Source organism: Uloborus diversus, chromosome 1 (assembly GCF_026930045.1).
Source record: "Uloborus diversus isolate 005 chromosome 1, Udiv.v.3.1, whole genome shotgun sequence".
Lineage (NCBI taxonomy): Eukaryota > Metazoa > Arthropoda > Arachnida > Araneae > Uloboridae > Uloborus > Uloborus diversus.
The window spans coordinates 144,588,060-144,602,390 of NC_072731.1; the positions used below are offsets into that span (position 1 = coordinate 144,588,060).

At 31.8% G+C, this 14,331-nt stretch overlaps 2 protein-coding genes across 2 annotated transcripts in view; one reads left to right on the forward strand and one right to left on the reverse strand.

Moving 5' to 3' along the window:
- Positions 1–9,955, reverse strand: part of LOC129221804 (UPF0047 protein YjbQ-like) — a 42,986-nt gene extending 33,031 nt beyond the window's left edge. Inside the window, exons 1-2 of the mRNA XM_054856194.1 lie at positions 9,781–9,955; positions 9,660–9,694 (exon numbers count right to left, since the gene is read on the reverse strand). Coding sequence (XP_054712169.1) covers positions 9,660–9,694; positions 9,781–9,955 — 210 coding nt within the window. The remainder of the gene's footprint in view (positions 1–9,659; positions 9,695–9,780) is intronic.
- A 269-nt stretch (positions 9,956–10,224) lies between these two features.
- On the forward strand, positions 10,225–11,130 carry LOC129221820 (ATP synthase lipid-binding protein, mitochondrial-like). The gene has a single exon (XM_054856196.1). It carries the CDS (start codon positions 10,362–10,364, stop codon positions 10,800–10,802), a length of 441 nt encoding a protein of 146 aa, XP_054712171.1. The 5' UTR covers positions 10,225–10,361; the 3' UTR covers positions 10,803–11,130.
- Positions 11,131–14,331: the final 3,201 nt, after the last annotated feature.

Consider the following 14,331-nt stretch of genomic DNA (forward strand, 5'->3'; position numbering starts at 1 on the left):
CAGGGGTGCGCCCCCCCCCCCCAAAAAAAAAAAAATTATCGCTTTCGAATAAGGTTAAAGGTAAAACTTTTTCGAGTTTCTAATTCCCAGGCAAATTAACGGGGGCAGGGGGGGGTAACGCTAACTACTGCCATTTGAACGAAAATTTTGTTGGATGGTTGACACGTCTCACCTCCCAAAACTTACAATATGGCCCTTGAGTAAAAAGGTGTAAAGTTTTTTTTTTTTTTTTTTTTCAAACATATGAAAAAATACAGAGAGTGGAAGTATAATATTCAGTCAGATAAGGGAGTCCGGTGGTTTCTCTCCTGGAAAAAATTTGAAATTGTAGTTATAAAAACACAGTTTTAGACATTAATTGGGAAGGTTTGGTGGTTTCGATTAGAATGATTTGGTGGTCCCTCCCAGGTATTTTTTTTGAAATTGAAATATCAAAAAAGAAACTGTAGATACTCTTCTGTTATGTAAGAGAGAGTGGATGGGTTTGTGGACTCTCCCCGAAAGGTTTTCGAAATAGTAGTTCTAAAAACGCAGTTTTAAACTATTGGTGGAAATGTTAAGTAGAAAAGAGATTCGGGAGGTCTCCCTTGGAAAATTTTTGAGATTAAAGTCTTAAAATTGCGATTTCAGGATATCTATGGTTAAGGAGAGAGGCAGTTTTCGGAAATTGAAGCATTAAAATCGCAATTGTATCCGACCTTCATGTTGTTAGGGAAAGGAGTTTTTGGAAGCACCCCGAATTTTTTTTTCTCCAGATTGAAGCCCTGAAAACCAAATTTAAGACGATCTTTAATGATTTTGATGAGAGTGGGGGAAGGGAGAGTGGCTCTCCACTTAAACGTTCAAACCTGTTGATTAAGAAACACAATTTTGATCGACCTTTGGTAATGTTAGTGGAAGGAGAAGTTCGGTGGCATTGCATTTCGAAATTGCAGTTCTGGAAACTCAGTTTTAGATGACTCTTAATGGCAAAGAGGGCGTTTTTTGGGTGTTACAGTGGAAGAGCTTCCCTGGAAGTTTACCAGAATTGAAGTCGCATATCCAAAAAAGATGGGTCAAACACAAGTTCACAATGACAGATATTTTTCGGAAATCCTCAAAATCAAAGGCGGCAACTGAGCATTATAAGTGGGGTAGGGGGCAAAAAAAATTGAAAAAAAAAAAAGAAAAAAAAGAAAAGTGCAGCAAAAAATGAAGAAAAAAAGTACAAAATTTTGTTTGAGCTGGTTTTGAGAGCAAATAAGTGGAAATTGATGTAAATATAGCAATTTAACTCACATTTTTCTCAAGATTTTGATGAATTGTATGTAGACAATACCTTCCCTCGAAGAAACTTCAACCTGAATTAGACTGACATTACTTATTCTGAAGTATTTTGAGATGTCACAAACACTTGATAATAACTTCACTAAACCAAGTATGGCTTGTTTAAATAAAACAATTGATTTACTATCTAAACAATGAATACATAAACTAAAAGTTACTGCTTTTGCAAAATTATGTTTCACAAACAGATGTACGAAGTAAAACAAATAATTATGCTCTGAAAATTTTGACATTTCTGCTTCTTTTTTTTATAATTTTTAGTTTTGGTTCTTTAACTCAAAAATAAAATAAATTTCCCATAAAAAGTAGGGGGGGGGGGGGTTCAAAATGTTTTGTAAACAGATGTACAAAGTAAAACATATAATTATTTAATTATGTAATTTCTAGTTTAGGTTCTTTTATTGGAAAATAAAATAAATTTCCCAAAGGAGGGTTGCCCTCCCCCCACCCCGAATCACCACCACTGCTCCAAATTGATTCAGGTAATTCAACACACATCGAAATTCAAAACTCAAAATTTTCACGGATCTAATAGTTTCTTCTATATACATTTACATATAAGATACAGAAGAAAATAAAAATGGTTTGAGAAAAATAATTAAAATACCTTAAGAAAAAACTGTTCTACTTCCAACAGTGGAACCTAACATCATTGAAAGTTCTATAAAAATAATCTAATGATAAATTAAAGCAATAGTCAATTTAAAAATGGTAGAGAGTAAAGTGAAATGAAAAATTCTACATTAACTTAAGCTAATTTATGAAGAAAGTATATTAATTTTCAAGTGATTGGCTAAAAAATGTGTCATTCGGAAACTTCAAAATTAATTTTTAAGGATTGTTTTGGAGCAAATGAATCCATGAAAGGCTAGAGCATAGTGGTCAAAATTCTTACGAACAATAAATAAATAACAGGGGGAAAAAAAATTAAAAAACTTTCTATTTCAGCCACTTTTTAACCTCCCTCTCATCACTGTTACACGTATTCCTATACAGAACTGTGCTACTTCCAGAAAATCTATATAAATAAAACAAAGAATATATGTGCATATATCTGTGCATGTTCCCTATACATATCCAGTTCATGTCGGATCTCGACCAAATTTGGCATATAGATAGGTGGGTGTCCGAGAAGGAACGTAGAGGGATTTTCAAGCGGCAAAGAGGTACCGAACCGTTCAAGATTTACTTTTAGGACCTTAAATGGCATTAAAAGGGTCTTTCTACGTGAAATAACTATACGATCGGTTCGATTCAATCTGATTTGAAAGCCTGCAAAAATATCCCTGAAGTGGATTTACTTTCCTTTGATTTTAAAACCATCAACAAGGCTGTAAAATCAACAGGAGAAAATTTGTGCGCATTTTTAAGAAAGGAACATCAATATCAAATCGGAAATTTATCGTCTATAGCGAGCTCGGTTTTAATTAACATCAATAAAATCATTGAGAAGAAAGATCTGTTGCCAGTTTTTTTCTCGACTGTGAACAAATAAAATTCTTGCTTTTGTTTTGAGGCTTTTCCTGCAATTCAGGGATTCAAAATTTTTCCTTTCTGGTTATTTTTCTGCGATCTGTAAGGACATTTTACAGAAATTTATATATTTTTTGTTCAAGCCTAATTGTTAAACACATATCACTTGACAAAACTTGTATTTTCAAGGTAGATCTTGCAAAGCCGGTCAACACAGCTAGTTTATAATAAATTAAAAAGAAATCAAATTGTCTGATCCAGACTTGCAACAGACACCGACTCTATCCCGCCTTTGATGATCCCATTATTGAAAAAGCAACACAGCTAATAAATTTTGGAATGAGGACGTAAAAAAGTATTATTTATACATGTACTTCCTGTTGAATAAGTTTAAATTTTTTTTCCCTTCCAAAAATAAAAAATTTCATGTTCTAAAAAAAATTTCTGGAAAAAAAAAATCCCCCCCCCCTCAAATTTTGATGGCGCAACTTGCGCCATAATCCCTCCCTGTGGGCACCCCTGAAAGGTACTTTTGAAATTGTGATTTCTTCTGCACTGAAAATACAACAACATGAATTTCCGAGCTACCTATAAACACGTAGCACCAGTTGCTCACAACAAATAAATTCACTACCGCCAGGTTATTCATCTGGTGAGTCGCTTTGACAGTGATAACAACTCTCTCATCACCAGAGAAGGTTGCACAATAGTGCCTATTGAAACTGAGCTAGCCCAGAATGCACTACAAACGCTTATTACGTTAAAACTGAGGTTTGTATCATTCTCACCCTCCAAACTATTCTCACTCACTTTTACGATACTTTCATTAATTCGTACAGTTTGAATCCCCTATTTGTCCGCATTAATCAGATTCAGTCCGCATTAATCAGATAATCATTTTCTGATGTCGCGATGACAAGACCTTTTTTCGAGATGTTTGCATTCTTGCATCAATAGAATTTCTAATAATGGCCGATATGCTTCAGCGTTTCAATTTCATGTAAGTAATCGTTATGAACCCGGAAAAAAGTTAACAGATGTTTGTGGGCGTAAGTAAAATGTGACGACTTGTTAACAAAGATGAATTATAGTAAGAACAAAATTAGTGGAAAAAATCGAAAGTTTATCAAAGACTTAAGAGAAGGTCAAACGAGCCATAAAGAAGGTACAAAAGTAGTAGTACTACCGAAGCAACTTATCAATATATTTCCCAGTATATATTATGTGTATAAAATTTGTTTCATGAAATATCTAATGAAAATTAGGTAAAAGAGTAACTTTTAGTTATTAATTTAAAGGCCTTATTGCGTAAGTTTAAACAGTCACCGCAACATTTTTCTAATTCTTAACAACAAATTTTCACTGATTTAAAATAAAAATCCTATTTTTGTAATTTAAACCTTATTTGAATTTATAACAGGGTTCGTACTTGATTTCAAAATTAAAATGAAGGAGTTTTGGAGGAATTTTGAAGGAGTAAAATGAGATTTTGAAGGAGTACTAACGGGCTGTCTTATGTCGCACTTTTTTTTTAACATGTTTGACTCCCTTCCCCTTTATCAAAAAGTGTCACACTTTATCTTATTCCTCCTCTTGTCACATGTCATATTTTTTATAAACATATTGTTATAATAACTGCGTGATGTAACTTTTTGTCGCCCTCTCTATTCCCTTTGTCACAATTTTATGAACCAGTCTCCCCAAGGCATGACATCACGTGTGGATGACTCATTTTACAATATCATAACTGAGATTTGCTAAATAATTGTTTTTTACACAATCACTTAATATTGTACAGCTGCTTATGTATTTTTAAATATTAAAATAATACTTAGACAAACTGTTTTTTTTCAGCTGAGAGTGGGAGGGAAAAGCAATGATCATAAAACTTGAAAAAAATGGCCAAGCACCATTTAAAGATGGTTTACTTCATTTATGAAATGTCTTAGTCATCTAATAATAGTTTTGTCTTCAACTTTTATAACTTCTATGATCAGTTTGTAAATCACATTTTTATGAAAAAATAAATATACGAAATTACTACATTAAAATTGCCCTTATACCTTCGCCTTTGTGATGAATTTAAGTTGTTGATCGAAGTATTTAAATTATTGTCATAGGGAAGATCATGTAGTCTTGAACTAAGAAAGAAGGAGTTTTGAAGGAGATCAAACCAAAATGAAGGAGTTTGAAGGGCCCTTCAAAAATTTTTTCGAAATGAAGGAGTATTGGAGGAGTTTTGAAGGAGCGTACGAACCCTGTATAACATTCCCAATTACGAGTCGGTGATCCAATATTTGATCATGTTTACCAGGTTTAGTTTTCATTATGTGGCGGCAATTTGTAGTACACCCTCCCCCACCCCCTGTCCAAAAAATTTATTGTTTACGCAAACATGAAGTTCATATAATTGTCAGAAATACATTTTAATTTCTGTGGCAAGATGAAAATTTACATAGAAAGACTAGTATAAATTAAGAACCTATTTTATAAACTTGCCCGGCAATACTGTAATCCATTTTGTTTAAAAGTCGAAAAATTAAACAATATAAGAGATTGGGAATTTTTACAGAATTGCAATATTTGTATTTTTTATAAAGTAACTATTTTGAGTTTCATCCCCCCTCCCCTCCCCAGAAGAGTATAATCAGTGGTGGACCGCTTTCAACGTCCTCTCTCATAGTTATGAGACCGATATTTATGATATCGTCTAATTTGTCTGTTTTAAGATACTTAAGAAGGCATTCTAGGTAGTCTTTTGAGGTATAGGGAGAAACAATGTATAAGGCAGGGATGGCAGTAAAAAAAATATAAGTATAACATACCATTAAATCACTCAGACTGCCCGAAATGTGACAGCAAACTTTAAATACGTTTTCTCGAAATTACTTTTGGGCAATTCCATTGTGACGGGTGTGACCTTGAGACGCTATTTTTGAGAGTTGTATCTGAGTTTTACACAGTTAATAACTTAGTAAACACCAACAAAGTTTTAAATGATGTTAACCTATGCATTTGCTTAAATAATTAAGCTAAAATGAAACTGTGGAAGTTTTCAATTTTTAAAAAAAAATATTTTAAATTTTGTGACGGGTATGACGTTTTCAGGACATGAGTTTTCACTTACCTTTGCATTTGTACAATTTCCTGTGAATTTTTTAATGTTTCATTTCTGTAGCATTTTTTTTCTATTGAATGAGATTCAGATGAAACTTAAAACACAAGATTTATAGCATAATTAAATTTTTTTACCTCGTAGGAATTTTTTTCTGGCGTGACGGGTGTGACAGTGTGCCAAGTTGTGAATTTGAGAAGCAAATTTTTGAAGAACAGTGATCAGTACAACTATTAAACTGGACACTGGACAATACTTAACATATACTTATATTTTATTGGAAATAACACCTATATAAACATACATACAACTGTTTTAGAACTTTCAGTAGCCTGTACTTGTTACAAGGGCTTGTGGAGTAACCTTTTAAAGAGTACAGACAAACAGAAGAGTACATACAAATAGTGAGCTTGACAATAGTTAATATATACTTACATTTTATAAGAAATTAAATCCTATACCTATATGTACCATTGTTTTAGAACTTATAATGGCCTCTACTTGTTACAACGCCTTACAAGGGCTGATGGAGCAACTTTTTTAATAATTACCGATATTTTTTCAGATGAAATATCTTCTTTTTCTGGCCAAATCCAATGGGGTCCACTAGCCTGCATATATTTTAAACTTACTTCTTCTTTCCTGATGTCAATGTCCAAAACAGTAGCATAATAAAATTTATTTATGCAGTGCTTCGTACTGCTGCCTGTAGTGGTAAGTGAAACCAAAACAAAATCCCCAATTGTAAGCTCAGGTGGTTGTAGGATCCTGCTAGGAGGAAGATCTACTAGTTGAGTTGAAGTGACAGCTACTTTTTCAATGTAGACTTAGCAGTCTTTCCAATTAAAAGATTTGTAGAATCGCACACCTGAAAGTGGTGAAACGATTTTATGCCTTCTATTTCGATAGATTTGTCCCATCTTGATGACAGCATTGCCTTTGACTGTAGTATTTGATGAGCTGTGACGTAAAAAGATGTAATATTGAAGAAAAACAGCTTCTGTTGTTGGAAAGAAACTTTGATCTCTTCACCATCAGAATCACAAAAGAACTCTCACAAAGAGATAGAGTTATATGAGATAAAGTCACAGTTTAAAAATGTAAACCACATTTAATTCTATGGCACAGTTATGTCTATATAAAATTAATCTTATAATTCGTATTTATCAGAAAATTTATGAAGAATGAAAGAAAAATGAAATACTAAATAATTACAATTCTTGCCAAATTCAAATGTTTTGAATTTCAGGATTTATTACTATTTTTTAATCTTTTAATTTTTTGTGAAAAAGAAGTATGTAAACTGTTCTATTAAATTTAGGAATTATTTTGAAATTTAGAAAGTGTTTCAAGTGTTGTCACACCCGTCACAATGATTTTGTCACACCCGTCACAAACTTTTTGTCACACCCGTCACGCCAAAATTTTCACATTAATTTTTTTCAATCAAATTTTTTTTGTGTCATACTTAATCAGATGCACAATAATTAGACTTTTATGAAATTTCATGCTTTTTCATGGAATACTGCATTTGCTATGCTATATTAAGCATCTTTTGTGACGAGTGTGACAGACAGACATTATAAGTATATTTGTATTACAAATGTTCTTTAATGTATTTTTAGCAAATATTAAGTACTTTAAAAGATAGTCGAAGGTCAGAAATGACAATAAATGTACACAAAATAAAAATGTTACTGTTTGAAGTATTGTTTCAGAGAGAATGAAAATGCCCTATTTTTTCAAACTGAAAGTTTTTTATGTTGCACTAAACTTTAAGCCCCAAAAAATGAAAAACAGTAATTATAATGAAAATATTCTTTATAGTTTCATAATCCTCATATTATTACCTTTAATTTGACACATTATTTATTGCAAAAGGACAATTTTGAAATTTTTACCCTCATGTCCACTTTTTCGTGAAAATGCCCTTTTTTCAATACGGTTGACAAGGTATTACAAGTTCTAATGCACCGATTTATTTGAAATTTGGCACAGACTTTCTTAATACTATCAAAATTATCTCCACAAAAGGGTTTCTGTATTTTTAATTTTTTACTGTTTTTAAAAAATTACCAAAGTTGAAAAAAGGAGTCAAAATTGACTTTTTTTTCAAAAAGACGTCATTTTGTGCAATTTTTTTTTCTTAAATTGGCTACGTCCAAATAATTCTACATCCTTGTTTAAAAAGAATCAAGCTTAATTTCATGCTTCAGATCACCAGGAAGATTGGAATCTTGTCAACCAGTAGACACCTTTTTTTCTGAGTCCCCACTTTGTCAGCCTCTACCGATTTCAATTTTGAATTTTTTTTCGTACTATTATACATTTTCATACTTATACAAGTATCAATAAAAAACTGGTAAAAATTTTATAGAAAAAATGGTTACATTTCTTTTTATTACGCATGCAAAATCGCCTCTAGACTAGAATATCCCCTTAATTAAAGTAAAGTAAGGCAGAACCAATTTTATTAAATTTTCTTGATTGAAATATTTTTGTAAGCTTTGATAGATATCAAACCTTATTTTAATTGTAAAAGTAATTTTAGACTTGAAAATATTTTTTTAGAATTAAATCCTCATTACTCTACAAACTATTCAAATTTATTACATTCTCCATCACAAGTCAGGGATTGTATAAATTAACCGGTAAATGTGATAAATATTGAATGATTTTTCACATTTACCAAGTTTATTTGTGATTGTGTATAATTACCGGCAATTATATACAATCACCAATTTATCACTTTACCATAACATATATAATGCAAATCTTTTGGTTTTTGTACACATATTCATTGCTTTCTAAACCAGAAGATGAATCCTCTTTCCAATGGAAATCAACAACATTTTAATGCACAAATTGTTAATTAACCATTTACTTCTCTGCACAAAGGCATTTATTTATTTTTCATCTTTCCAGGTTGTTGACGTAGAGACTGCCTTGAAGACAAAATGACTACAAATGATATTTTGAAAACGTTTCAACACAAAGGGAAATCTTTGAAAGATAAACATCAAAATGCCGCCTGTATGATGAGAAGAAATTTTTTTTCACATGAATACATTCATATCAACTACTTGAGTTTCTTTCAATCATTAAATTTAATTTTATCTTCATGAAAAAAAATATGTTTTAAAAATTTGCAATAGAAATGCTCTGATTGTTTTCATTTGATGTGCAATCATGCAAAATGCTACATCACAACTGGTGAAAAAGGACTATTTATACAGTTTAAAATTTCTATCAAAGGCAACTCTTGATCAATTTCGTTTTAAAAATCATTGAAATATCGAAAATTTTGAAAACAAAAAGAAAAGGCTTTATTACATTTTGCTAATTTTAAACCTGATTTTTTCTGCGAGTAATGATTAAGAATTTTGATTAGTTGCTTTATTTTTGAACTTTACGATAACCAAGTTTGTTACGTGTTTTATGCAAAATGCTATAGATTCAGTTTTCTATCCGGTACCTTTTTATGGAAATGAAACTGAAATAATTTTCAGGAACTTATACATGCTACAACATCATCTGCGGGATTATCCTATATTCCCCGAGAAAGATGACATTGCTGATGTGCAGGCATCGTAAGTTGTAAAAATACTACCTCAACCAAGCCTCAAGTCTTTGCCAACACAGCTTTTGTTCATTAATTTGATTCGGTAAAGATTATATTGTGTTTATATAGTTGCCTATTTTACCCCGGGTGACCCTAACGATTATGTAGAATAAAAAAACTTACCTCGTTAAGTGCCAAACTAGCAGAAGTGTGCATTACTAGAAAAAATGTCAATTATAAGTGTTTTAAATTTACCTGAATAGAATATAATTTAAGAACTATTGAATGAAAAAAAAAACCTCACTTTCAATATGAATTAATCCAATTGAAAATCGCGCAATTTCAGGAACTTGTTTTAACACTTCATCTGTAATCAAATGACAGCCTCTGAGAACAGGACGAATATTAATTTTTTTCTGAAACCATGCAGAGCCAAATTTAAATCCTGAATTATCTGCAGAGACATTAGATCGAGACATTTTCTCTCGCTTTTCTGCTAAGTTTCTAATGTTTTGTACGCTTTTCTCGGGTGCAGTTAAAATAAAATGACTGCAAAAGCAGTTTCGTTATCAAATTTTGTTTTCTTATTTTGTAAAATAAAACAGATTGTTGAACGTGAAATACCATTTGAAAAGAATTCATGTAATTTCGATTTTTATAATAATGATATGAAGATGAAATTTAGCTTCTTTCAGTTATTCAAATTCATTTGAGCAGTAGTGAAACCTCTCCACTTCAGCAGCTGCAACGACACCTACTTTGCCTTTCTTGACCTTCCGTTCACCATTGCGGCTTGCTTGATAAAGGTGATAGTACAGAAGGCGAGGATTTAATTCTCTTTCCATTTAATTAGTGGTATTGAAGCAATTTTTTTCCAACATCAAGATGTATGCTTGCACTACTCCATTTGTCCGAGCCATGATGGCTTCTGCTGTTCGATCATCTGCACGACCATTAAGTGCCGCAATGTCCACGAAAGTCAATCAGCAGCCATTTCGTGAAAACCAGACCCCAGCTAAAGTTCTTCCTTGCAGCACGCTATCCTCTGCTTTAATATCGCAATTTTCTCGGCCCATTCACACAAGTGTTGTTCAAAGGGATATCGATTCTGCTGCTAAATTTATTGGAGCTGGAGCTGCTACAGTTGGTGTTGCTGGATCTGGAGCCGGTATCGGGTCAGTATTCGGGAGCCTTATTATCGGCTATGCAAGAAATCCATCTTTGAAGCAGCAATTGTTTTCATATGCTATTTTAGGATTTGCCCTCTCTGAAGCCATGGGTCTCTTTTGCTTGATGATGGCTTTCTTGCTGCTATTCGCATTTTAAATTTGCGAAACTGTTAGAATCATTTATTTGTAACTTTCATAGACGAAAAAAAAAAAAAAAAAAAAAAAAACAATGTTCAGAAGAAAACATATAGTTAATTGTAATCGGCGAATAAATATTTAATTTCGAATTGTGTTAATTCGTCATTATCTTGTAAAAGTTATCGAAAATTTATTGTTGCTTATGTCCATTCAACTTCCAATTTTGTTACCTCGATGTACTAAACCAGTTTCACTGCAACTAAAGAACTTTCACATCTATTATTATTTTTAGTAGTTTAAGAATTTGTTGAAATCGATTTATGGTAAATTAAATTTTTTGTACTCAAGCTTGTTTGGATTATGTTTTTCCTGACTTCCTACTATAATTTTGACTAAATATTTTATCTTGTCCAAATGAAGTTTAAATTCTTATTTGATTTAACAATTCTACTTATTTGCCAAAAAGTGCAGTAAATGTGATTTATTGGTGACTGTAATGTAGAAAGGAAATCGTTATATCACTAAGAAACCATCTTGTGTAAAAACTGGATTAAGTTCATTCATAAATCAAATGGTTTCAAACTTTTAATGTTTTAGATTGTAATGCAGTGAAATCCCGTTACAACAAACTTGAAAGGACCACAAATTTTGTTCATTGTAAAGAGAATTTGTTTGCAATGGAATTCAAGCAATTACATTAGGACTAAAAATTCATTTCGTTGTAACTGGATTTCGCTGTATTTTAAAGGGCAATTATGATTAAAACATTTTTTAATTAATTTTATATGATTTAAAAATTGATATATTTTCCAATCATTAAATATGGCTTTTTAGGTCAGTCCTAACTTTTTAGCCAAAGGACCGATTTTTAGACTTTTTTTGCGACTTTCGGGCCAAAATCCCAGTTAAAGAGATTCTGAACTCCATTTTATATGAAGAGCTAATAGTTATACTGCTTAGAATTTTTTAGTTTAAGTGCATATATTTCAGTGAGTATTGTACTCTTTGGCAATATAGTGAAGTTCTATCTGCTCTGAAGGTCATTGCAGGCAATAGTGTAACTAGGAATTGGCAACAGTGGCTTTCGTCAGGGGGCGGCATTTCGACTGATTTAAAAAAAAAAATTAGTTTTTTTTTTTTGCTCATAGAATTTGAAAAATGATTTTAAAAAAATTATAAACACATGCATAAACATCTGAGAAGTAACATTGGGCATCATTGAAAGCAGTTCTTCTAAAAAAAAAAGGTCGAAAAAAATTAAAATATTGCTTCCTATTGTAAAATTAATTAATCACAATGTTTCAAAAAAAAATTTTTGGAGGTCACAATGACCTCCGGTGACTTTTCATGTGGGCGACCCTGGGGGGGGGGGGGGTGCGCAATTTCTTTAGTTCGCCAGAGGTGCTAGGCCCCACAGTTACGCTATTCATTGCAGGTTGTCTTTTAGAAACTTGTGGCTGTAATCCTAATCCTTTATGAATAACATGGTATTACCATGCAAAATGCTAACACATTATATTGAGTTCAATCCTTAAAATAATAGCTGGGCCGTATAACAGTTCCTGTAAGATAGGTAGTATATATTGTAAAGTAAGATCCAGTAAAATATCAATAGTCATCCTAAAAGCATAAGGCGCAACTCTTCTCTTCAGGAGCCAGCCGATAGCAGTATCAGAGCGATATACTGGCTCCAAGCTTTCATTGATTGGAACATTAAAGAATTTCTCTTTTAGGTTTTCAAGTAGGAGAGTGCAAAACCACGATCTTCACAGGTGTTGACTGTTTTTGCCATAAGATAGTGCATGGCCTCTTTTTCTCTGAAATTCCTACCAACATATAAAACCTGCAACTTCTGACACTGGGAGTTTTTCTATTTCAGTCAGTGTTGAGGAGAGGGGCCTCTTAAATATTCAGTTTCTTTTATTGTAAAAATAATGAAACTGTAATGTAAATTTGTCAATTAGTGAGTTTTCGTCATCCTAACGAGAGTTTCTCCTAAATGTTTTCCAGTTACGGCACTGATTTCTGTAGTGTAGTCTCTTTGAATTATTTTGAATGGAATAGCTCTCGTGGGAAATGCTGCCAGTAGCGCCAATTATTGGAAATTAATGGGGACCAGAACAAGGACTATTTTTTAAAAGAATTGTTACCATAATTCAGGGTGGCGACAGATCAGGGAAAAGTCAGGGAACTTTATTCATCAGGGAAAAATCATGGAAATATCAGGGAATTTTGAAAAAATAACAAAAAATCAGGGAAAATTGATTTTATGAAAAAAAAAAATTTTTTTTTGCTTTACAAAATTAAGTACTTTAGTTCCCTATACATTTTCCACCAATTATCTGTTCAAAAAAAGGTAAAATTAATGAGGTGCGATTATACACTGCTGCATATTTGTGCATCTTTTTTCCTTAACGTTAAAGTATTGAATCTTGCTTATTAACCACAGGATGAACTTCCTAAGATTGCTTTTATGTCTGTTAGGTTGTTTATTTTACCTTAGCTTGGAATTTCCTTTTGCGCTTTCAATGCTACGTAAAATAAACAACCATACAGGCAAAGAGGAAGCCTTCATTAATGTCTTAGCTCCATTGCCTTTATTCCATTGTCTCGAAGTAATTAAGTTCTGTAATCACGATTTCAGGAAGAAATCTTTGGTTTTTGAATTAATACAGTAAAAACTTAAAAGTTATTACTTCTTTGGGTTTTTAATTTAATTGCTAAAATTGAACTTTCAATTAAAAAAAACTTTGGTTTTTGCCGTTATACTATTTGTTGTCACCGCAGATTATAAAGGTTTTCTTTTCTTCAGACTTAAATATTTTTTAAATTTTATAACCAAGTTGTATTCTTTTATATATTTTGATATTAACTAATTGCTTTTTTTCCCCTTGCATTCGAAGTTGTTTGTTACAAAAGCAATCTAAGATTTTTTTTTCATTACATACTGAAATCATTTGAAATAGAGTTAACTTGTGAATTTAATTAAATATCTTTATTTTTTTTATTGTTAAAATGCTGTATTCATTCATTAAAATCTATATTCTTGATTAGAGAAAAGCTCCCTACGAATAGATGTCAAATGATTTCATCTGTTTTGCATAAATATGCCAATTAGTTATATAAGAATAAGTACATTACTTCTATTCTTTCACTATTACTTGTTTTAGTCCTATCATAAATACACATATGTTTTTAAGAGTAATTTTAATAGTTTCTTAGAATTCTTATGCTAAGTGGTTTCTGGAAGTAAAGTTTTTTTTTTTTTAATTTTCTATAATCCACCATTTACAGATGTATTTATCCCCTAGTAATAATACAGTGATTTATACTTTCCAGTTAGTGCTTAACGGTTAAAATGAGATTGCGATTCCCTACACTTTCTTTGCCGATTTTATACCTCCACTCCCTCAACTAGTACGACTAGCCCCTCAAACCTTACTTAAATGACATACTTTGTTATTCTTTTGTAGAAAAAGTTACACGAGCGCATAAAAAAGGTTAACTACTATATTTGAAGAAAAAAAAACGCGATGTAGTGAAGCCTC